The 25,036-nt window shown below is 40.1% G+C and overlaps 5 protein-coding genes across 10 annotated transcripts in view; 2 read left to right on the forward strand and 3 right to left on the reverse strand.

Moving 5' to 3' along the window:
• The first annotated feature begins 543 nt into the window (after positions 1-543).
• On the forward strand, positions 544-4,173 carry cskmt (citrate synthase lysine methyltransferase). The gene is made up of 4 exons (XM_034136417.1): positions 544-625; positions 840-1,229; positions 1,897-2,202; positions 3,110-4,173. Exons 2-4 carry the CDS (start codon positions 1,082-1,084, stop codon positions 3,784-3,786), a joined length of 1,131 nt encoding a protein of 376 aa, XP_033992308.1. The 5' UTR covers positions 544-625; positions 840-1,081; the 3' UTR covers positions 3,787-4,173.
• Positions 4,174-5,236: 1,063 nt separating this feature from the next.
• epdl1 (ependymin-like 1) lies at positions 5,237-8,107 on the reverse strand. The gene is made up of 6 exons (XM_034136418.1): positions 7,976-8,107; positions 7,784-7,818; positions 7,536-7,670; positions 7,261-7,453; positions 7,020-7,107; positions 5,237-6,368 (listed from the first exon to the last, which is right to left on the reverse strand). The coding sequence occupies exons 1-6, from the start codon at positions 8,040-8,042 to the stop codon at positions 6,245-6,247; spliced, it is 642 nt and encodes a 213-aa protein (XP_033992309.1). The 5' UTR covers positions 8,043-8,107; the 3' UTR covers positions 5,237-6,244.
• A 503-nt stretch (positions 8,108-8,610) lies between these two features.
• On the reverse strand, positions 8,611-10,953 carry LOC117487763 (ependymin-2-like). Its single transcript, XM_034136419.1, has 6 exons — positions 10,729-10,953; positions 10,502-10,536; positions 9,988-10,122; positions 9,290-9,476; positions 9,119-9,206; positions 8,611-8,987 (listed from the first exon to the last, which is right to left on the reverse strand). Exons 1-6 carry the CDS (start codon positions 10,790-10,792, stop codon positions 8,855-8,857), a joined length of 642 nt encoding a protein of 213 aa, XP_033992310.1. The 5' UTR covers positions 10,793-10,953; the 3' UTR covers positions 8,611-8,854.
• A 1,764-nt stretch (positions 10,954-12,717) lies between these two features.
• Positions 12,718-22,632, reverse strand: alpk1 (alpha-kinase 1). Of its 5 annotated transcripts, none has more exons than XM_034136424.1 (14): positions 22,591-22,632; positions 21,787-22,000; positions 21,045-21,199; positions 20,766-20,964; positions 20,606-20,665; positions 20,436-20,522; positions 19,520-19,596; positions 19,321-19,416; positions 19,138-19,242; positions 16,290-17,967; positions 14,475-14,622; positions 14,239-14,401; positions 13,544-13,730; positions 12,718-13,456 (listed from the first exon to the last, which is right to left on the reverse strand). In XM_034136424.1, the coding sequence occupies exons 2-14, from the start codon at positions 21,890-21,892 to the stop codon at positions 13,245-13,247; spliced, it is 3,273 nt and encodes a 1,090-aa protein (XP_033992315.1). In that variant the 5' UTR covers positions 21,893-22,000; positions 22,591-22,632; the 3' UTR covers positions 12,718-13,244. The 5 variants fall into 5 exon arrangements, with proteins under 5 accessions (XP_033992315.1, XP_033992312.1, XP_033992314.1 ...); XM_034136421.1 differs by having other exon boundaries at positions 21,772-22,000; XM_034136423.1 differs by having other exon boundaries at positions 21,772-21,955; positions 22,591-22,607.
• An 849-nt stretch (positions 22,633-23,481) lies between these two features.
• LOC117487710 (RAS guanyl-releasing protein 2-like) overlaps positions 23,482-25,036 on the forward strand; it is a 34,714-nt gene continuing 33,159 nt past the window's right edge. For both annotated transcript variants that reach the window (XM_034136358.1, XM_034136359.1), the window contains exon 1: positions 23,482-23,918. The gene's annotated coding sequence lies outside the window, so the exon portion shown is untranslated. The remainder of the gene's footprint in view (positions 23,919-25,036) is intronic.

Here is a 25,036-nt window from a genome sequence, read left to right on the forward strand (position 1 = left end):
TGTTTATGTAGGTCTCACAGGGTTAAATTACAATTAATTAATAAACATTGTAAATATCCTGTCAATTACACCTCCAACTGTAAAAGAGACTTATTCTGAAGCAGTAGGACTATCTTCCTAATTCATGCAGGCACTCAAAGTGCACCATTAGAATAATAATGCTTAAAACAATCGGACAAATATAATAAAATAAAGGTATTGTAGCTGTAGGCCTACGATACTCTACCTGGAACATCCATCTAAACAGCTTAATAGGTTACATGGTTATTGGTGGATTTGTTTAATCAAACGCTTTAAATACAATAAATAAGGGTTTACTGAAGTTACTACAGGAAAACAGTTGCTTCTTTTTTATCATCAAAAATATGTGCTTTGTTTACATCACATGCGCAGTCGCGTCATTGCTGCATAAGCTAGTCAAATATCGTCTCTAAATCAACAGATGTCTCCTACTACTTTGTGTGGGTTGTTGGTACCAAGAAATATGGGCGGAGTGAGAGCTCTTTCTCTGGGGGAAGAGTAAGACAAGCAGGACTCTGACAGAAAATGTCTCCGCTAGCAAAGTCGCTGACAATGTCAGGAAGGAGGATAGCTGCAGCGTGGATACGGCATCACTCTGTTACAAGTGCGTTCAACGTTTAATTACTCATTTTAAGTGCATAAGGATTTAAATGTTTTGTATTGGTGTTGTGACATGAGAGACACATGATAGGGTCACTAGCAGTCAACAAGCTAGTTAGCGTTAGCCAAGGAAACAACTTGGTACAGGGAGTTAGAACTGTTGTATGTTAGTGGACGAGGTACCTTTTATTGATTTAGGAAGTTTTACTGAGTTGCAGGTTTGTGTACAAATGAATTCAAGAGTCGAGGGAATGTGACGTCACCAAAGGCAACTTGGTCATCTTCGGAGTATACCGGCGAACGCAACCTACAGCTAGCAGAGTAGCATATGTTTTCACTCAACACTTTTTAAAATTATGGTCAGTGGGCATTGTTGTGTCCTTGGCTGTAAGAGCCGACCCCACGACAAACGGCAACAAGAGAAGATGGACCATGGGATCAGGTTTTATTCGTTTGCCACATGGAAACTCTACGAGGGAGACCATGTAGAGAGACGCCAAGAGACGCCAGATGGCATGGGTGGCAGCTGCCTGTGAGAAAGAGAGACCTCACCTTTGACAACATACCCATGTCGGGTCGGCCAAGGTCTCCTCTGCATTTCCATACAGGTGAGTTTATCATGATCAGAGGAGGAAGAAGTACACTGATCTTAAGTAATAGAAGTACCAGAGTGTAAGAATCCAATTAAAAGTCCTGCAATCAAAATGTTACTCAAGTAAAAGTACACAAGTATGAGCAGCAAAATAAACGTATAAAGTACAAAAAGTAAAATTGTCAAAGCTGGTGTAGGTGGAGTTAATTTGAATTACTTTTTATACTGCAGGTTATCTTGTGAATTTTACTCCAGGTGTAACTAAAGTCTTATTTAAGTGTTTATATGTCACGTTAACAATCCAAACGTGCAAAGTAACTAAAGATATTATAAAATGTAGTGGTGTAAAAGTAAACTCTGAATTGTAGTGGGGTGAAAGTACAAATCAGCAAAAAATTGAAATACTCAAGTAAAAATATAAGTCGCTTAAAATTGTACTTAGGTGCAGTACAGTAAATGTACTTCGTTACTGTACACCACTGATCATGCTATACCAATTTAACTTGATGCTGTGTGTGTGTTCAATTCCATTCATCCTATTTCTTGGAAGCAAACCTAGTGTAACGTTACCAAGCTAACAAACATTATCCAGCGACAGCAACCTTACACAGAAGGTTACAACTTTTTTTCTCAGAAAGTTAATTTTCACCCTGCTGACAGTATGAATCCTTGATGTTTTTCAGGAACACCAGCATATGAAATGAAGGAGACAAAACCAGACTGGGCTCCATCTGTACGGCTGGGGCACTCAGAAGTCAAGGTATCAACGTGTGGACGTTTTGACAGAAGAGTCCACAAAGAGAAGAGGAAGCTACCACCCACAGTAGAGGAAAACCAAGAGCCCCCAGAAATCAAGGTTTTACTTGAAGACAGGGCCACAGAGGATCAAAAGCCCGAATGTGACTTTTGTAAGGTTCGGCAAGAGGAAATCAACCGCCTGCAGGAAGAAAACATTAGGCTGAGGTCGGAGCTAGAAAAGAGGAAGCTGGGTGAGAAGTTTCTGCAAGATGCTAATTCCTGAAATCAAAAACTTCACAGGACTGCCATGTTTTGCCATGTTTGCTATATCACGCCTCCTCAAACATCACAAATCAGCTACGATCCTGCGTCTAAGGCTGAATCTCCACGTCCAACACTTGGATCACCTCTTCTGTGTTGACAGAAAAACAATCTCCACCAGATTCAGAGACGCCATACATCTGTCTTATCCCTTTTGTTTAATATTTCAGAGAAAAATAGAGTACTTGCAGGGTACTATGCCACATCAGTTTGTGGAGCCTTTTGGAAATCTTGTTGCAGTCGTTTTAGGCTGGTCCCTTAATTTTGTCTGATTGTGGGTTTGATATAAGGGACTGAGTGCAGGACCTAAGAACAGACATAAGGTTTGACAATACCTTTAACATTCACTGGACATGGATGGTGTCATATTGGGTAGGTAGATGACATGAGACAATTTACTTGCTTATGTAGAAACTAGCATGTTATGTGCTGTGTTACTCAATGAGGCTGCATAGAATGATAGTTTCTCAGGTGTGTATCCATTGTGTAAGAGTGCCATCTGCTGACTGTTTACTGTAAGTGTCAAAAGAGGGGCACTAACATCAGTATCAGTGATCAAGATTATTTGACCATTCTTCTCTTAATTCATAAGATGTGTTGTCATTAATTTAATATTGTGAAATAATGCTCCTTTGACTTGTTCAAGAGCTTCTTTCTCCTCTTTTTCTTCTTTTGCCACGTACTTCATAATATTTTTGCACTTATACGTACTTAAAGCATTTTCTTACAAGCAGTGAGGACACATTTAATTAACGTATTTGTTACTAAGGTTAGTTCTAAATGCTAATGTTCACTTACTTACTCTCATGGTATAATCTCATCTGTGTTTCTCCTTAGCTGATCTCATTGCAAACATGGATAAGAAAGCAACCTGGGACCGCTTCTATGCTGAGAACAGAAACAGGACAACCACCTTCAAAAACTTTGAGTGGTTCTTCGGATTCGATGCCATCCGGGACTTCATCATGCCATCCTTGCAGACCAAGTCCCACGGAGACGCTCTGCTCCACGTCCTGGATATGGGCTGTGGCACTTCAGCTATAGGGCCCTGTATTTACAGACACTCCCATCTCCCGGTACGGGTCACGTGTGCGGACATCTCTCCCATAGCTGTGAGACAGATGCTGGAACACACCCAAGCCAATACCATCCAACCTCACAATGCTTCCTCTCAGCTTGAGTTTGTAGAGCTGGACTGCACGGAGCTTCAGACGCACTATGTCTGTAGAAGTGTGGACCTTATAGTGGATAAGGGCACCACAGACGCCTTGCTGAGGTCCAAGGAGGGCAAAGGGAAGGCTGGTCTGGTGCTGAAGCAGTGTTTGAAGGTGTTGCGTAGCTCAGGATCGCTGCTCCAGTTCTCCGATGAAGACCCTGATGCCAGGCTCCTGTGGCTGGAGACTGAGGCCCAGGAGGCGGGGGTGATGTCATCAGATGTTAGTGTGCAGGAGGTGGGGGAGCTCAGGGGAATGACTTACTACTGCTACCAGGTGACTCCTCGTCCTATTGTATAGCAGCTTTATACAATACAATAAATACATGGAGGGCCATAATATTGTATAAGTAAGTTATTAAACACAATTTTCAAAGAAGGGATGTTTGTTTTATTCTTCACACCTCATTGTTTAAATGTTTTTATTCGTCACGGCGGGTTACAAATACATTTACGCCAAATACATCCATGTATAATAATCTCAATCATTCAAACACGCACACACAGACAGTTCAGTTATGAGGCTGACCATGTGCACTCTAAGAGTTCATGTACTGAGACTTGGCAGTCCTCACTCTTCCATCTCTTGTATAGTATACTTTTTTGTATAACCTTTTCATGGTACTCTTTGCTATGACATTTTTGACATTTTCATGGCGTACAATAAAATGATTCTTATTGCATATTACACTATGACTTTTGCATTTGTTTATTTCATGGCATACTGTACTACTATGCCTTGTTAATTCATTCTTTTCTTTTATGTCATACTATATATATATGTCTTCTTCTTACGGCATTCTTATGAATCTTGGCATATTATGCAATTAACTTTGTGACATTTTAATGCAGTACGATACAATGATTTTCTTTAGATTTTTAAAAAGACATTGTTTTGGCATTAAAAAAAGCAATATACTATACTACAACTTATTGCCTTTATGGCCTACTTTTTTTTAATGAAAAGTTTTGTTATAAACATTATGTTCATCTTCATGATGTCTCAGACATTGTATACTGTATACAAAAAACTTGGTATAGAATGCAGAAGAACCTGAAAAAACGTCTTAGTATTATGTCAACAAAAAGGTTGTGGTCTGATTGTCGAAAAATCTAAAACAAAGCTATTTTGAAAAAAGTCATAAGTCAAAAGTATCCAAAAATAATGAAGAATAGTTTGTTAGAAATATTAAAAAAATGAAATATGTATATATATAACTTATGGTGTTTTTTTGCATATTTACGACATACTATACTATGTCTTTTTTTTCTTCTTTTTCGACATACTATGTTATGCTATTTTAGCATATTTTCGACATACTGTACTATGCCGTTTTTTTATAATTTCGACCTACTATACTGAGTTGTTTTTTCATATTTTCGACATATTGTACTATGCTTTTTCTTATGCATATTTTCGACATACTATACTATATATTTATTTCATATTTTTGACATACTATACTCTGCCTTTTTCTCATATTTTCGACATATTGTACTATGTCGTTTTTTCATATTTTCGACATACTATTATATATACTATTATACTAAGACGTTTGAATTACTGTCATTACCTTTTTCTTTTCTTTTCATTGCATACAATACTAATACTTTTTTGTGATTTTTTCAAGAGACAAATTGACATTTTACATGGCACAAAACTTTGTCTTTTATGATATTTTATTTAGCTAGTTCTTTTTTTCTATTATTGACATAAACACCAATAAATAATTGCATATTGAAGATAAAACAAAAATTAACCTCAGCATTTATTTAGTGTTTTAATATTTGAATACATTTTGATCTGATTAAAACATGAAGTAATACAAATTCCAAATGCACATCTCCAAATGTGTGGGAAGTAAAGTGCAACACTGCCCTCTTGTGTATGTATGAATATATAGTATCCATTATGAAAAATCAAGTCAAGGTTATGCTCTGTTTGTCTGCTGCTGTCAGGGAGGGTCCCAAAAGTGTTCCAGGAGCCATCCAGGCCCAGTTTGGCACACACATTACACCCTTATATGTACTGTATAATATATTGTCTTGTTTCCTGTGGTGGTATCTTGATGATTGTTGGGATTTAATAAATGCATCGCTAACCTGACATGTCTCCTCTCTTTTGTAGCATTTCCTGAGCCGGTTTGTGACAGTTAAGATTTAAAAGTAAAGAGTAAATGAGTATGTCATTTACTTCTTTTTAAGTATAAAGATCATCGCAAACATTTTCATCTTTAATTTACACAAGTGCGGAAGTGCTGACATACAGTAGGTCAACATCTCAGTTTGATTAGTACGGTTTATGATCAAATACATGCAGTATTAATAACATTCCCACCAGCCTCAGCTAATTATGTGCATGTTAGCCTTTTGCACTGCTGTGCCATACCTTCACTGGTTTCATGTAAATCAAAGTAGAACATACCTTAATAAACAGATTTCAAAAGCAAGCAAAAACAATCTGAACTATTTGATTTCTGATTTTCTATTACTGTTACATCACAAGTGACTTTTTAACTGTAGCCTATCATTTACTTCAACTGTTTTGTTGTCAATCACTTCTTACACTCAATCTAATGGTTATACACACATAACACAATAATTGTATTGATTCAAATGTAATTAATTGCGTCATGAATTCTACAAAAAGATATACCACACCAATGACTGCTACTCAAGTAAAGAATCAATAGAGTGCAAACAGTCATATTAGAGTATTCATCATCAAAGTGCATCACATATCTAAAACATAGTCTGTTTTAAAACAAGCTGAAGAAGGTCGCTGGATCCTCATCCTCCTCTTCCTCCAGCTGGGCGTCCTTACAGAAACGTGGAGGGATGAGTTCTTGAGGCTCCGCTAATCCAATGACGTTGTTGAAGAAGCTGAAGGTTAAACAAAATATGAAGATCCCATGATGAACTAGCAAACATAACAATGGATGCTACAATAATGTACTGAAATCAGAGAAGATGCAAAAATAAAAACCACAACATTTTATTTTTAGCAGTCGTTATGCTAAACTAAGCAAACCCTCTCCTGGATTGAGCTTTGTATTTTACAGAAGATATGTAGTTGTCTAAATAATCATTGCACGCTGCAAGAAAGAGAATAAGCTTATATGTCGTATGATCTTAAAACCTTGGTTGGTGATTGGCTAATGGTTACACAAGCCAAAACATCGTTATGACATCATAAAGTGGCCAAAATCTGATCAGCTCATTTTCAGAGAGGTTTTTATATAAATGGATCAGGACAAAAAGTGAGCGAATCTTTTTTCCTGAAACTTTCAGAATCTCTTTACACAGAGGGGACGCATGTTTATGTATAATTACTTGAAAAAGTGGATTTTGCATAATAGGTGACCTTTAAAACACCAGTTATAGCACTGACACACAGAAATGAAACTTGTCCATTACAATTTTAAAACCTGTGTTTGACAAGTCCAAGCACATTTGACAATGGTTGATAAAGTCTTGTATGGTATTCTTTCAAATAACTTTCGAAATGTGTGAGTTGTCTGTGCACTCACTGACCTGGTCACCATCCATCCACTTTTGCAGGTGTGAAACATGGTGGCGATAGGGACGCATCCAAACTCTGTGACGGTGCTAATGTACTTTGCTGCAGAAACAAAAGAAGATCACAAGTTAGCTGAGGCAGCAAAACCAGACCAGCAGGTTTCGTAAGCATCGACAGAAGAATCACAGAAAGTCATGTGCTACATACGCCGCATATCTGTCTAACTTCCTCTCTGTTAACTTCCTCTAAATCTACCTGTTGTATTCTTCATCTGCAGCTCTCCTTCCCATGAGTTGACCAGGACCCCCTGCCCTGGTCCCGAGGAGCTGCCCAGCACCACCTGTCCTAGCAGGTTAGCGCCCTCTGGGATGGCCAGTGGGTGAAAGTCTCTCTTCAGTGGCTTCTTGCAGCATGTTTTGTTCTTGTTATTTATCTTGTACATGACACCCTGGAGGACAGATTAGCAGTAAAGATGAATATGTGTTGCACACGGCATCTCTGAATGTAGATATAAATGTTATTGTCATTACCTTTTGGAAGAGTAGAAGTACATCGAAGTGGAAGCTCTTATTGTCATAACTTCCAAACTCTCTGAGGCGGATTCGCTGTCCCATTGCGTCATAGGTGTACCTGGCATAGGCCATCAGATTCTCTTTTTGGGTAGCCTTGGAAAAGGATACACATTTATTAGTAGAGCAAATTGGATCTTTTTTGAATGAAAGTAATCCAATGTTTTTTGCTTTTGTTTACACTATTGTGAAAGGAGATAAACACTTACCACAGAGAGTCTTCCAGTCAGCAGTTGTGGGGATTCTGTTAGAATAAAATACATGTTTTTATTACAAATGGATCATATACGTCAAAGCTTGCAAATATTTCTTCATAAAGCAAAAACAGAACAGCACATAACTGATCATCATCATTCACAGGGAAACTAGATAACAAAGTCACATCTTTTTGTTCTACTTACTGCATGGTTTGGGTCTCTGAGCCAGGCAGCTCGCTGACAGGAACACCAGCAGGATGAAGGCTCTCATGCTGTCCGATGGCAGAAACACTTTCCTCTGCACACAGATCCAGATATGCTGCTGCAACAGAGTTCACTTCCTTATAAACAAACAGGGGAGGCTCCCAGTCTGCATCCACTGCCAGGTTTTCTAACAGTCCTGAGAAGCTCACACACCTGCCCTCAGAATATATTTGAATGTTATTAATGTGCAGCATCCCCGTGACCCAGCTGGCACGAGGTTTATATCTAGCCTGAGATGTTTAATCACGACATGTAATTTCTTTCTCCCAATAGTTGCAATCTTTTATTGTAGTAGCACATTTTGTATGTAAACCTTTCAAATAGGACTTCCAGGGGACTATTTGGGTTCAATACTCCAGATTTTGTAGTATCTAAAATGAACATGTTTTGCACGGATGTTTATTTCTGAAATTATATAGTCATGTTTATACAGTTTCCTGTTTTCACTAGACACTTGGAAATGTATTATGAAAGATGTAGATTCTGTAAACGCTTGACATGTTGCCATGCACCACTTTTGCCCATTATAATGCTGTATGATACGTTGTAATTAAACATATAGACCAGTCGAAATGTGCTTTTTATACTTATATCTTTATTGATAGAAATCACAAGATTATACTTCAGAAAACATTCATAATTCCAGCCATAAATTCAAGACAGAAAATTGTAAAATAAAAAAAATTAAAGGTTTTCAAAAACCTGTCTACTGTCGGTTGCATCATTTTGTTGATGCAACATTTTTTCCAGGAGTAAATGTTATATGAAAAAGGCTATGATCTATTTGTTTCATTTTAAATTGTATGTTAAAGGTGTCCCTCAGTGCTTGTTATTGAACAAGCTGAAGAAGTCCACTGGCTCCTCATCACCAGCCTTCATCTCCGCGTGCTGGCAGTAGGCTGGAGGGTTAAGCTCGTCGGGGTCCAAAATCCCAATGACATTGTCAAAGTAGCTAGAAAACAGAAAGAAAGAGACACTTGGTGGGAAGCAAAACAATTGACATTTTACAAAAGTCCCTGCTAGGCCTTTCATCATCATCAAACTATCCTTTCTGCTATATGGTGATTTTAACAGTGTACTTACCTAGACAACACCCATCCAAGCTGGTCGGTGTGGAACACAGTACTGACAGGAATGCAACCAAATTCAGTGACTGTGGTCATGAACTTCCCTGTGAAGTTTGGAGAAGAAAAGGCATGTGTAAATAAAATATAAGGCAGTCAATGCAGCACAAACTATAATGTGCTGTCCTACCTGCTTTCTCGGGGAGATCCCACATCCAAGTGTTGACCAGGAGTCCTTGTCCAGGTCCGGAAGAGCTGCCTAAAATAACCTGGCCCAACAGAGACGCATCTTTTGGGATAACCATGGGTTGGAAGTCTCCCTTCAGAGGCCTTTTGTTGCATGTGCGGTTGTGCCTGTGAATCTCATACACGGTAGCCTGAGGAGGAGAGTTGTAGGGTAATGACTTTTAAACCTGACTAACATCTATGCACAATACAATCATTTAAATACCAACATTATTCATTCCTGGTGATGGACCGGGTACTTTAGTCTTATGGTTACTATTTTTATTTAATTTATTCTATAGGTTTTTATATTTTATTGTATCTATTCATTTTGCTGTCTGGGAGGGATCATTAGTTATTTATTTGTATTATCATACTTTGTACCTCCTTGTGTCTCTTAAACTGTTAAACTGTTATATTATGTTGTTATGCTGCATGTTTCCAAAGAGGTCTTACCGTCTAAGTGAATTCCTTGTTCTGTTTTAATTTGTAATGTGTGCCATGTTGTTAAAGCACTTTGAGCTGCACCTGGTGTATGAAGTGCTATACAAATAAAGCTTTATTATTATTATTATTATTATTACTGTAGCACTTGTTAGCAATGTTCCTTGTTCTTCTGAACCGTTAAATGAATACTGATGTTTATGTCATAGCGTTGGTCACCTCTCTGTAGAGCAGGAGAACGTCGTAGCTGAACGTCTTATTCTCATAGGCCCCCAGCTCCATGAGTCTGATCCGTTGTCCCATTGCATCGTACAGGTACTTGGCATAGAGCCACAGATTTCCCTTCTGTGTGGACTGGAGAAAGATCATGTGAGTTTCAAGATTCAAGGCTTTTATTGTCATTTGTACATAGCTACAGTGTATTTATGACAAAGAATATCTTAGGTCACGGGCTCCTCCAACAGTGCAACACAATAAAACAGATAAAAGAGTGCAAGTAAATAAAATAAAATAGAATATAATAGAAATAGTGCAAGAATAGTCTATATACAAGTCATTGGAATATGATATATTAGATCAATTGTTTCTTTGTTTTAAGTTGCAAACATATGAATGTTATGGCTGTTCTTTCAAAAGTGAGTCTACATCTTCCTATTTCACATGTTGTAATTGTGCTGAGTCATTGCTCAGGTTCTGCTTAATGATGCTCATACAAAACACAATAAACACTCACCATAGTGAGGGCTCCGGTGAGAAGAGGAGGACTTGCTGTGGAAAGAATTGTGAAATTATAACATTGCATTAAATAAAAATACTAAAGATTGAAACACATAAAGCTGGATCCCTGTGTAAGTCAGCAATAGGAAACATTGACACTACTATTTGACTGTTCAGAAAGCACAAGATATTATAAGAAATGAGATGAATCCAACAACCACAATCACTTTTTAGTTCACTTACAGCATGGTCGAGGATCCTGAGCCAGGCAGCCTGCAAGGAGGCACGACAGTATTACGAGTTTCATTCTTATGGCTTCCACTGTCTGTTGTCAGGCAGCCACAAACACTCTGGTGCTCGAGAGGGGATTCTCTTCCTTATAAACACAGTCCCTGAGGCTCCAGGAGAGAGACCCGCTTCCAGGTTTGATCATTAACCCTATAACTCTCATTAAAGTCAAACATCTGAGTGAAACACTTCTGCTATCAGGTTCCCATGAGATAAAAGATCATAAAAGCATTACATTACATGTTACTTGTTAGACGCTTTTATCCAAAGCGACTTACATACTCAATACTGTGGACAATCCCCACAGGAGCCATTTGGGGTGAAGTGTCTTGCCCAGGGACACAACGACATGCTGACTGCAGTGGGGTTTAAACCTGTGACCCCCTGATCCAAACACCGACACTCAACCCACTGCACCACACGCCTCCCATTACATCACCCTACTCATGACACTTCAACTCTATGATCACAGAGGACTGTTTACCTGTTATTATAACATGTTAAGATCACATTTAGCTTAATTACATGACAGGGTAAAGGGAAAAATATACACTACTTCTCAGGGAAATATGATAGTTCTGCTTTTTAGAAAGCACATACAGAGTGACTGTGAGATCCAGTGGGTCAGGGGTAAAGAATGTTGTTTGTGTTAACAAATGATGGAGGCTAATAAACCTTGGACTGGATTTTAACGGAGGGGAGGATCACGTGTGCTTATAGCTCCATAAATGACATCAGTGTCAGGTGATGTGAAGGTGTGTGAGCACCTGCATGTCACATGATGATCTTCCTCATTTGTTCAATCCTCAGAGCACATGATGTAAAGCATTACTTAATACATTCACAATCACTGTCCACATTTGAATTCATATTTATGTTGATCATACACAGGGTTGGAGGAAGGACTAAGATATTGTACTGTAAGTAAAAGTACACATACTAATGTTTTAAAATATTCCACTACAAGTACAAGTCCGGATTTCCAAATTGTACTTAAATTAACTTAAAGGTTAAAGTACAAAAGTATTTGCATCAATTTTACAAAACGTAAAAGTACTCATTCTGCACAATGGCCCATTTCAGAAGAATATGAAGTTCAGAAGTATTATCAGCTAAATTAACCTTAAATATCAAGAGTAAAAGTACTCGTTATGCAGAATGGATCTTCTCGTAGTATTATATTATTATGTTATTCTGTTTTTATACATGTGAGAGCATTTTAGTATTGTAGTTGGTCAATGTGGACCAAATTCAGATACTAGGAATACTGTGTAGATTAGTAGTACAGTACTGCATTATACCATATCAGCATATTATGCGTTTTTTTTAATACAGTAACTATGAGTGTTCAATAAATGTATTGAGTTAAAAGTACAATATTTGCCTCTGAAATGAAAGGGAGTAGAAGTATAAATTAGCATTACATGGAAATACTCAAGTAAGGTACAAATATGTCAAAAAAGTAATTAAGTCCAATACTTGAGTAAATGTATTTTCTGCAACTGATCTTACACAGTAAAAGTTGAGGCTAGTATTCAACCTGCAAACATGCAGTCTCCTTATTCTCAACTCTGGCTACACTTATCTGGGTGTGTTCTACTCTGATTCACACAGATAGGAAAAGTGCTGAGTCATGCTTTGTTATCATAATTGGAATTTTAAACAAATGTTTGTCATTGATGAGGAAACATTAAAAATATAACCTTGACTCAAAAGTGTGCCAAGGTCACGTTAGGTAAAGATTGTAACATAAGGGTTATGCAATCACAATCTCATAATGTTGAATACATACGGCTACATATATTTTAAAAGTCAAGTGTGTTGCATGTCGAAAAGGTTATTTTATATAAACTTTTGCAACAAAGCTGAATATGTAACATGAGGGTGTAGCCACTCCGGTTAGACAGCAATCCAGTCACATGGTGCAGAGACATTACCTCCAAAGCAAATCAAAAGTTTATTTATTGCATGATTTCTTTATTTGTGTCTAAATATTTGCGCTTTAGCAATAACTTGACAAATCCAAAAAGTGAGTCAGTGTAACCCTGTGGAAAATAATTACAAGAAATGCCCAAAATGTTAATTCTAAGGTATGATTTTATACAATAAACCACCTCAATGATAATTTAATGTAACTATAATCACAATTTTGTTGATTTGATCTCGTTGCTAAGTTGTACAGCTGTTTAAATAGTTATATTTTGGGGGGGGAAATTGGTTGTATGCGAGTCATATCTACAAGAAAGGTGTGCTAATGTATTATGTCTGAGGTTATTAGGACCAGGTAGATAAAAAAACATAATTAATATCAGTTGTATGATTGTAACTCGGTTCATTTTGGCTAAATCATGTGGCACCAAGTTTCAGTCACTTTATTAATGGCATGTTACTCATATTTAATAAGCCAAACAACTTATATATAAAACCTTCACCTGATTAGGTAATACAAAGGTCAATTTCTTGGCAACTCCTCAGAGTTTCTGAGGCAGAACATGTGGCTGTCTGAGCACTCGAGGTAGTTTGAGCAGCTGGCAAATGCCATTGCACTCTGGTCCATGTTGCTCCTCCAGGAAGTACCTGAGGCCTCTGTCAGCAAAATTGGAGGGTCCTTTGGGGGTCTTGGTGGAGTGAATCTGGGGGTCAGTGAGGTACGTCAGCCCTTTTCCATTGGCTGTCACCCACCCTGTGAAAAAAGAAAGCAGTTGTTCACAAACAGACGCTGCAAACGTTCCCATATATCAACAATACAATCATCTTCGTGAACACACACCTTGCAGGTCGACAACAACCTCCTGGCAGTCAGAGAACAGGTAGGTAAAATGTCCAAAAGCGAGGCCGTATTCTGTAGCCTGGAAACTCTTGTCCTTCTTCCCTGTGTTGTTGGTCAGTTTGACAAAGTCTCCAAGCATGAAGGGCTCCACTGTTACACAGCCCGCAATCTCATCTCCATTCAAAATCTATTTACAAGTGCAGAGAAGAGGAGGGAAATGATGTCTCATAAATGCAACTCATCAACATGGCTGTTCCTGCTTATTCCGATGGTCTTTTTATGTCTCATCAGGTCAATTAAATGCTGACCAGAGCAAGTCTTGCAACCATACTATAGGGTTTTTCATTTTAATAGAGGTCCAAAATGTCAATGGAAAGGATAAACCGTTAAAACTCACCCTTAAGCTATTATTTGAACCATAATTTCCCCCTTTTAACACCTCTAAGTAACATTCTATACCAAAAACCCACAGAACATTGGATCTACAGTCATCAGAGGGTTATATCTAGCTGTAAACTGACAACTGGAGGCTGTACTGGGGTATTACAGTGGATTTAAACTAAAAATGCTCCAAGGCTGCTGCATGCTGCAGGCTAATCTACTCTCTGCTGCCTCTGAAGTTATTTCTTCATGTAGGTGGTCCTATTAAAGGGGCATTATGAATGGAGTCATTTTAAATCTACTATCGGCCTCACCAGAAGTGCTTCGGAGGGAATGAAGAAGATCTGAGCCATGACTTCCTTGTCGTATAGACTCTTGTTGAATTCAGTCACATAGTACTGGGCTGTCATCTGTCTCTCCACATCTTTCAGGTGGAACTGGATCTCCTTTGGCTTCAGGTAATCTTTCCCAACATAACTAAGGACATAAATACAAAGTGAGACTTAAAGTTGTTATGTTCAGGCTGTGCTTCGATTGTGCAGCGGCTTACCTGCTTAACCTCTCCTCTTGGTGTAAGAACTGCACCCATATTGCTGTTCTCTGCTTGCCCTGTATCCCCATTGGCTCCCCGATGTAAACACAGGTCTCTCTGGCTGTCCACACTCCTGTGGCCTTGGAGAACTTCAAATGAAGGGCATCTAAAAGAGGTAATATTGAGAGATTAAAAGAACATTTCAACCACAAATGATCTTTAGTTGTATCCCTCCTCGGCACAGCACTAAGCGCCTCTGACAATCTTTTGTGCCTGTAGCCACTAGACTGCCCAATCAAGGGTTAACCTTGTAACCCATCAAAAATAACCGGCGCTGAATATTATTAATATTTGCACTGTACAGTATGCATACGACTTTCACCCGCACAGGTACCTGCACATTTAAATGTGTATATATTTAACCTGGTTCACATATCTGTATATATGTACATTCACCGGATCAGAGTTTAACTCTTGTAATTTCTGTATTGTTACTTCATTTTTTATTTTATTCTTATTATCCCTTTGTATATTCTCATGTGAACTCTCCCTGTTATTCTGTTGCTGTTATTACACCTGAATTGACCTATGGGGATCAATAAAGGTCCATCTTAGCTTATCTTATCAGTTACTCAAGCCGGTTTACATTCTTTAAGACTTTTTTATGATGAATTAAAGTACAGTGGGGCCATATTTTCAAACTCTGACACAATTTAGAAATGATATTCCAATCCTTATGTATCCAGGTGTAGGCCCACTACCTTCCAGACACATGCATTTCTGGATAATAGTTTTTAAAACACTTCCACATAAGCAGTTTCAGGCTTGTGCTGGTGGATACGTGCCTGTATGAAGTGTGCTAAATAGTAAGGTTTGGTGAAAAATAATGTGTTTAGGAAATTGTGAGCATATAACTGGATAATTGAAATAAATGAGTCACAATTAACTTCAATAAATCAAGATTTTCCTTCGTTTTTTGCATACTTAAAGGTCCCATGTCATGCTTTCTCGGTTATTACCCGTCCCCTTGTGTGTTATGAAGGTTTTTCTGCATGTAAACGGTCTGCAGAGTCACAAACCCTCAAAGTACACCCTGTAGCGAGTAAAACTCTAACACAGAAAAGACCTGTCTATGCTGCCCCAGAACGCCTCGTTGGAGATTTCTCTTTTTCCTCCTGGTACTAAGTGACGTAACGACGACCCAAATGGACCCATTGGTCCAAATGGACCAATCCGTGGAGCCGTTACGTTACGTCCGCGGAGCCGTTACGTTAAGTCCGTGGATTGGTCCAAATTGACCAATCCACGGACTTCCTCAAACACACACACTCAATCTTTCCTCAGCTGCAGCTCCGCCGATTTCTCTTCCCTGAGACGGCGGGACGCGGCGAGGCTGTGAGTCGGTGTGTGAGCACACACACAAACTCCCAGCCAGGCTGCAGGTGTGTGTGTGTGTGTTCGGGCTGGGTTTCGCTGTGTCTCGGTGTCTCGCAGACGGCCACTGGGCTCATAGGGAGGGGGGGGGGGCAGGAGCTCCAACAAGTCCCACAACCATGTAGGACAGAGAGTGAATACACATACTATACAGAGATGCTGTATGAGAAACCAATGTGAGTTTGGAAAATTGCACAATATAAATCTATTCTAGTAGACCACAACAATGGAATTATGATCAGTAGAAATGGCCATGACATGGGACCTTTAAGACGAGAAAACCAAGTTGTCTATTCAATCTAGCAATGGGTGTGTAATTGATATACAAACGGTTACTTTTTAGGTAATGTATTTGTTTAAGATAATGTTGAGTTACTACAACTTTCAATTCAAACTCACTGTGGGCAGATCTGTGTGTCTTGAGTTTGAATTGTGTCTTGTCACTGTGAAGTCTCTTCAGCAGACATGCATGGCAAACCCCGGCCAGTAGGGCTTGGTAATCCTCCTGCGACAACACATACTGACTCTGAGGGACACCAGCAGCTACAGGGCTGCTCCTCAGGCAGCTGAAGCACAGGGGGTTCTTCACCTGAGGAAGATCTGGAGCATCAGTGCTACTTTGGTGTCCACTTTGAGGATCACCCAGCATCTCAAATGAACTCTCTGTGGAGGTTTCACACTGTGCTGGGACAAACTGGGAAAGGTTAGAGTGTGGGTTTGCTATAGAGTCAACTTCGGTCTCCATTTTTGGGTCAACATTCAGGCTCTCCTCAGGGTGTTTGTGTGTGGGATCACGAGCCGAATCATTGCTTTCGGTATCAAGTGTTTCCAAAAGGAAGAAGCTCCCATCTGACCCTGGTGACTTGCTGCTTTGGCCAGTTCCTGTTTTTGACAGGCTGCTTGGCTGCGGTCTTCCGGTTGTGGGTGGGATCAGGTCAGCTGGAATTTTCTCCCATGACGACTGGGAACCGAAACTGTCACTAAGGGAGCTGGAGGTGGTTTTGATAGCTAGCTGGGATAAAGATTGCACTTCTCCTTCGTCTACTGACGGTTTAAGCATCACTCCACCATCACTCATCCAATCTTCCTCAGTGACCAGTGTCTCGATGCCAGCTTGTATCAACTCAAACTTCTCTGAATCACTACTTGCATTGGAGGAGGAAGTGGCAGGTATTTTGCAACTGACCTCTCGCTTCTTGTTTTCTGTAGAGATTTGTAGCACTTTGTCATCATCAGCCTCAGTGGTCAGACAGCTCTGATGGCGTGCATTTGCTTCACTTTCAACGGCATTACTTCCTTTTAAGCCACTGTTTCTGGGCCTGGGAGACCCTGAACTACTCAAGGAGAAGTTCTGCCACGAAGAGCCAAGGTTATCTGTGCTTCCTAGAGTGGTACACATGTCAGATTTTTGAGGTGGGGGCCCATCAGATGACCTTGAACCTCCCTGTTGTGGCTCCTCTCCTTTGGGTGGTACTTTGCAGGCCTCTGTGCCACATTCTGTACCAATGGTGGTCCCCAGTGCAGTTATACATAACGTCACCCCATCTTTGGTCCCCTTACAGTTTGTGTTGGTTGTGTCGCACAGTGACGCATGATACTTTTGGAATTTCTGCATCACCTTGGCGAAACCTTCCAGGGTGAAATCCACCGATGTGTCTTCGATGTTCCTGTAGCTGTCGGGAATAAAAGACCCCTTCTCTGAATTGTTGAAAGGATCCACTCGCAAGAGAAGCTTGACTTGGGCGACCAGCTGCATGATTTCACCACACAGACTGTCTTTATCTTGCGTTTCTGCGTTGGAGTAATCGTAAAAATGTGCTAAAGCTTTTTGGCAAGCTTCAGTTGCCTTCGCCACAACCAACGAAGGAGTTCCAAGCCATTTGTGAGTGACAGTGAGAGAATACGCAGCTTTGAGGAACGTGTGAAGCTCCTGTTTACTGGTGACCAGCTCCCCCTCTGCTTTGGTGAGCAGGCCTATTGAAAATGCCTCTTTAGCTTGCAGGAGGAAAGACTGCCTTTGAGTGGCAGGGCACTCCACTGAGAAACTGTACGATAACAAGCAGGTCCCTTGAGTGGCCTGAAAAATTAAACAGAGAGAAGCAGAAGACTAATTAAAGGTCCCCTATTATACTGTTTTTCATCAATATCTCAGATATATACAAAACATGTCTCTGAGGTGTTTGGCTCGAAGTACCAAACAGATAATTGTAGCATCCCATAAACCCCTCTGTTTCAGCCATGTTTCAAAAGTGCTGATTCTCTGTCTGTTACTTTAGATGAAAATAAGGAGCCACTCCCCACGCCCCTCTGAGAGATATTTGGTTAAAAAGAACTCAATAGCCGCGTTCACACCGCGTACTTTGCAGTACTTAGTGCCGGCACTTAGTGCCCCCCGGCACTTATTACCCCAGGGCACTAAGTACCAATCGCGTTCACACCGGAGTACTTTTCCCTGAGGGAAGATTACGCAAATGAGCCGCTTCTGCTTTGGGTTTACTGGCAGGCTGCAAACAACTTCACGGCGTATACTGCCGCCCGAAGTCCCCGGCCGGAAGTCCCCGGAGTTGGGGACTGGCTTCAGTAGAAGCTGCTGGGACTCCCAGCAGCTTCTACTGAAGCCTTCCGAGTTAATCGCCAGAACGCTGACACCTCCTCATCACTCCACCGCTCCCATGTTTTTTTTTGTGTTGCCATAAGTTATTCTCTCTCCGTTGGTGCGCGGGGCTAATGCTAATGCTAATAATGCTAATGCCACAAATACAATGACGGCTTCACAAAACTTTTCAGAGTTTTACGGTAGTACCACCTCTCTAGCAGGCACTACAAATGGGGGTAAAAGTTCCCGGCACTAAGTACTCTTTTTGGTGTGAACGCAACATAAGGGGTACTAACGGAACTAAAGGGGAAAAGTACGGGGAAAAGTACTCCGGTGTGAACGTGGCTATTGGTGCTCTAGGAGGAGATTCAGGTGGTAAGGTGTGGGGGGGGGGGCATAAAGTGGCCGAAATCTGATCAGCTCACGGGTTTTTATATAAATGGATCAGGACAAAAAGTGAGCGAATCTTTTTCCCTGAAACTTTCAGAATCTCTTTACACAGAGGGGACACATGTTGATGTATAAAAGACATGAAAAAGTGGATTTTGCATAATAGGTGACCTTTAAAGCAGCAAAATGAAAGATGTATACTGCTTCAGAAATGTGAGATACAAAAAAACTTTATTTTGATTGCAACAATTCACAACTCACCACATTGGTCAACACGTAGAGTGAAGTGTACTGACTGTAAACCACCGCCATCTTAGCTGCCTGAGCTGCTGATAGAAGACGATGACTCCTGTCCCCAAGTAAAGACTGCTCCAAACAATCAGACAAACACAGTTATACAGAGCCAACAATATAAAAAAACATTATAATATGAGTTAGACTTACTAAATCAATATCTGGGCTAGTCCTAAAAGCATTGAAGTCCTGCTCATTCATAGACACCAATATGTTGGCCAGTATACAGAGAGAGGCTCCAATTCCCTACAGAGACATGCAGAGCAAAGGTTTATAACAGCGTGGATATTATGCATGTTTACAAGTTCCAAATATGGCAACTATGATGGCAATAATGTGGCTGGGTCACCTTTTTATCAGGTTGAGGAAGTGCATAGTAGCCAACCAGAGAGGCCCAGATTAGCTCTGCTGCCTCGAGCCACAGGCCTGAAATGGAGCACAAATGGTTTGGATTATTGAAAGCTAATGTACTAACATGTTTTTCTCCTCAGTAAAGCAAAGCCATGAGGTTCTTTGACCAATAAAAACACACTATTTTTCAAGTTTGTTTAATTCATGGCTTTAATCCTAACGAGATTTCAGAATTTATTTTCTAATAAATGTAAGACTGTAATCTCAGAAATGTTGATTTTGTTCTCGGAAAATGATCCCCCGGCTCTGTAAGGATTATATATTTGACTGATGATTGCCATAATATGCTTTTGTTATAAGACAGGCTTGGAAACATCATACTATATCAGCATATGACATGACACAGAACCTCTCTATTGATGACATATCTTGGTACACATACAGTAGTAATATGTAGCTGCAAGTATGTTCAAAAAGGGTTCCTACACCTTTTTAAACATCAAATCCAAGGACTTTTAAATTTGAGACACGGAACAAGGTTACAGGACTATTCATTTTTCAACAGCTTGCAGGCTAGACAGAAGCTCATATTCGACATCAGTCACTAGTGCAGGCACAAGACCTAACACTTTTTCTAAGCAGGTGTTGCATGGATGAAAATGGATGCAGCAGAACCTAGCCTAATATGTTAAGCAAAATGAAAAAATCAGAAGCAATTTCTATTAATAAACATATTAATTAAATCCCATTTTATTGACCCAGGTCTTTTTACAAAACTTGTAAGGCCTTGCTTTTATCACATAAAATAAAAAAAATGTTAAAGATTTTAGAGACCTAAAGGATCCATGATTCATGACATCAGTATAAAAGGGGAGGGGTGAACTTTAGTCCTTCCTTCAGGAAAAATACCTTACCTAGCGTTCGCAAAATCATTCCCCGCACTTGAACACTCACAGCCTGCACAAGAGCCCTGTCACTTTCAGAGTGGTACACCCAACAACCTGTAAAAAGTATATTTGTTTGCATGTAAAAACAACATAATGCATAACTTAAGGCAATTAAAATAACAAAGCACCTACAGTACCTGTGGCCCCACTGTTGTTAATCAGACTGCTCAGTATGTATTCTGCCTTCTGTAGTTTGCCTGTATAGGAAGATGATTGTAACGTTTTCCTGATCTGTATAACACATCCAAACGCCTTTTCACATTTACATAAGTTTATATCAACACCTATTATTCGTACCAGAGTTTAAGTAGACCCTAGCCTGTCGTATGACCAGCTGGGGGGCCACAGGGGTGTCAGGGTGGTGTTTGTGGAGCAGCTTGGTGATCTTCAGCAGCCGACTCGACTCATCTGTCCAGTAGAGGAAGCGGTCGACTAAGAAGACCACCGATAGTGCCGTGCCTGCCTCCTGAGCCACGATGGAGGCCTTTAGAACAGCCTGGCAACACAGAAAACATATCAAGAGAATATGCTTCCAGCAACACCACATAAAAACATTATTCCCTGTGTTATTATTACCAGTAGCTGCGTCAGGTGAGTGCTGATGAGGTCACTGAGGTTGGTCTTGTCATCGGCACTAACTGACTGCTTGTATTGCCACTTTTCCGGCACAAATGGCCACTTCATTTCCATTGAATCCTGCAGGAGAGAGGCCAGCTCTGCACACAGCGAGTCTACAGGAAAGACGTGGGATTTCAAATATCCAAATAAGATAAAATAAGATAAGAGGTACTTTATTAATCCCAATTTGGGAAATGTTTGCGTTGCAGCAGCATCAAAAACAACAAAACAAAACAACTGTTGAGTAGAAATAAACAATAATAGAATTTAAACATCTCAAAATACAATTAAAGCAGCATTACAAAGTAGAAAATATGAGTGTAAAAATGATGTTCCAGTGTGCAGATTACCTTGCCTTAAATATTTGAAACTCCAGGTATAAATAAAATAGAGAAAGCACACATTTCTGTTCTTCCTTTGGTAGAATTATGTTAGAGAAGGAGGTTCTTTTAGCATTGTACTGCCACAGCTCGAGCTACTGAAAAGCATGAGCTAAACAAAAGGACATTCCCTCACAATCGTGCCAACTCCATGTGGGATTAACAGAGCATTTGTAAAGAATGCCCTCATTGTCAACACAAACCATATGTTGTGTGTATGTAAATGTAAATCCACCACCAAATCTCCTCACCCAAAACCCAATCTGACATCCTTCCAAACCCAAAATAAATTGAACAAACAGCACCATCTTGTGTCTGACCTCTGCAGAGACAGAAGTCCAGCCTCTCAGCCTCAGTGGAGTGGGTGGATAGTCGAGCTGCTCTGAGGCAATCCTCCAGTAAATCCCCCACCTCCTGGCTGTCCATTCTGGCACACAGATGCCTGGAATGAAATGGTTTCCTCCTTTCTTTGCCTCCTCAACTTGGTTCCTGTATTTGATTAAAAAAGGGTGATCCTCTGGAATAACCCGAGTGCTGTTGAAAAAGAATTGCACCATCAGTTCTGTTTGTACTCATGAATTATTCAACATGATGGATAACATAAATCCATCATAAAATAAATAAATAATTATACATCACATAAAAAAGCCAATTCCTGTTCCAGTCTACATGTCTGTCCCCAATTTAAATCCATATGATGTCTTATCATGTATGGTGATGTGCTTGAAACAATATGAAACCATAGTTTATGAGCCTGTCAGAGAGTTACAATGTGTTTACAATGAATGACATACTTTCAGGATATTAATAGAGTTATGATCATATACAACAATTTGTAAAAGTTATATTACGTGTGTGAATCTTATACAGTCTATGGTGTGAATGTAATATGTAGGTGCACTTTGAAACTAAAGGGACCATAAATGCAACACACTGTATGGTGTTAAGGATGTTATACACATAATGTAGTAGCCTACTTTCTTTAAAAACTAAATCGCAAACATAACAGAAGTGCCAACTTTTCGTCACTTTTAATATAATTATTACCCTCGAGTTACACTTTAAGATGAATCTTATGCTATGATACATTTTTATAAGCAATAAGTAAACAGTAAGCTACCGACCTAACGTCTGTGTTGTCCTCTTCTTCCTGGTAGGGCAGTACCATAAGGTGCTGCCTTCAATGCTGTGGGAAATATAGCAATTCAAATTTGCAATAGTCCTTGCACTATTTTACAAAATTCAGTATTCCAATTGTTATCAATTAAACAATTGTATGGTTTGCCATTTTAAAATGACACACTAGATGATATGTTTCGGATCTTCACAAACTTAATCCTGCATGACTTGAACGCAACATGTGCCGTTAAGAAGGAATAAAATCCCTCCTGAAGCAACAGGTGAATCCGTAAACTGTAGATTTGTCTCGGAAGATATTGTCTTTATGGCTGAGAGTTATTACAAAATGTGTGGGAATAAGTCATTTCAAACAAATAACATTGAGCATTTGTATAAAGTTTTTTTAAAGGTAGCCTATTTCTTTATCCCTTTTTTGCCTATGTATTTATTTCGTTTGAACCACTACTGATCGTTCTAATTACTATATTGTTAATTTACTTGAAAAAGCAGTAGCCTATATTGTAGGCCTATGTAAAAATAAACAAGTAGGCTATTAAATGTGGAACACACCAAAGCAGACAGTGCTTATGTTTTCTGTGTCATGCAGTGCAATAAACACATGTATTAATAACTATTCCACCACTGCAGCAGCTGCCTGTCTGTGGTTTACTGAAATAAAATCCAACCAAATGCACGTGAACACTCGATAATTAGTTTTAAATGTGGGCCTTTGTTTATGAAGACAGCACATCTGGAGGTGGAGGCATGTTTACGATGGAAAAGACGCATTGGTATCGCCAACAGAATGATGGATCATTATGGTGTGTAATGATGCAGCTCGTACACAACAAGCATGTGCAGACTGTGGTGTTGCTGTGCTACTACCAATAGGCGGGACTGTGGCTCTGCAGTGAGTGTGATCGCGGCACAGCTGGATGCACGAGCAGAAGGCTGGCACGCGGTCCAGCTGCGACCAGATGACTGAGCTCAGCTGCTTTCTGAAGCACCAACACGCACCACATCCATAACTTGTTTCCGAGCGCGCCGGGAGATGACTTGTGCGCACTGGAGGGTTAATGTATCGTAACAATACCCGCAGAGCCCATTCAGAAAACTCCGGAGAGGGATCCGCGTGCATCTCTCTTCTGATGACTTCTTTTTTTGTTTCGATCCTCGGCGCGTCCCTCCTCAGGACTTGGTGTTCCCAATCCGCAGCCAAACAGGCGTTTTGAGTTCGGTTTGGTGCTGGTGATGTAACGCTTCTCATCTCACTACACAACCTATCACTGCCGCCTTCCTCTCACAGAGCATGGGACGCTTCAAACTCTAAAAGGTAAGAAATGTGGCTTAACGTGCATGTTGGAGGCAACTTGGAGACATTTTTACACATGGCGGGTTCCAGATGTCACATTATTACTTTACTAAAGAAACCCGCCACAATGAAAGTATTTTTGTTCAAGTCCTTGAACACTTGGCTACATCCGTTTGAATCTGTCCTGTTGTTTTGCAACAGTAGAAGAGATTGTGTGAGGTGTTCTTCTTGCACCATCAGCCACAGCAATGTCAGGATTTCATGTTGACTCATTAGGGAGTCATGGATGAGTTTTATACTTTGCTACACGTCTGAGCACGAGAGCTTTGAGTACTTTGTTTCAGACATCCCACAGCAGTCAATTATATCTTGTAGTTGAACTGATTGAAATAACAGGTCAGGAGGAACAGAGTAAAGGAGGATGGAGGAACGCCTATTTCTAAAATTAGACAGAGGGAGAGGCAGGGTCTTCATCCTGCTGTGACTGGGGTGAGAATGATGGTAAACAAAAGTCTGTTTGAATGCAAAGTTATTGCATTTGCGCGGATGGGAGGATAACTTGTTGAGTTATCCATCAAATGGCAAACTTTCAAGACCCCCGGCAGCTAATAACCATTAAACACCTGTGTGCTAATGAGATATCACCCTGAGTGAAGAATAACTTTGTAAGCCACATCCCATCTCGTTGTGAGCCAGCCTAATTTAAACAAGAGAAAGGCCAGACTCCATCCAGCCCTCATTACCTGCTCCTGTCTGACAGCAGAGACTCAAGGTGATTTTCCCACCGCCCTCGAAGCAGCAGGGATTAGGAGGCATCTTTGACTGCCCGAGCGGCTGATTACTTGCGCTGCCATGTCTTCACTTATCCTTCACCCTTGCCTTATCCTCCACTCATGTTTTGATTTCGGAGCGCTGGGATTTGACTTGTAAGCTGAGCCTGGCTGGACATCTGGGAGTCCTGTAGTTTTGTCACATCCTTATAGGAGGCACAAAATGTGACTGATCTGGCTGCTGCTGCATGTTGTTGATTAACGCTCCTATTTTGAATGTTGGACAACCTTGCTTTGTGTGCACTTGCTCATAGAGATCAGCATCTGATTCACAGAATGCAAATGAGGCAGCTACCAATGTGAGCCATC

Source organism: Trematomus bernacchii, unplaced genomic scaffold, assembly GCF_902827165.1.
Source record: "Trematomus bernacchii unplaced genomic scaffold, fTreBer1.1, whole genome shotgun sequence".
Classification (NCBI taxonomy): domain Eukaryota; kingdom Metazoa; phylum Chordata; class Actinopteri; order Perciformes; family Nototheniidae; genus Trematomus; species Trematomus bernacchii.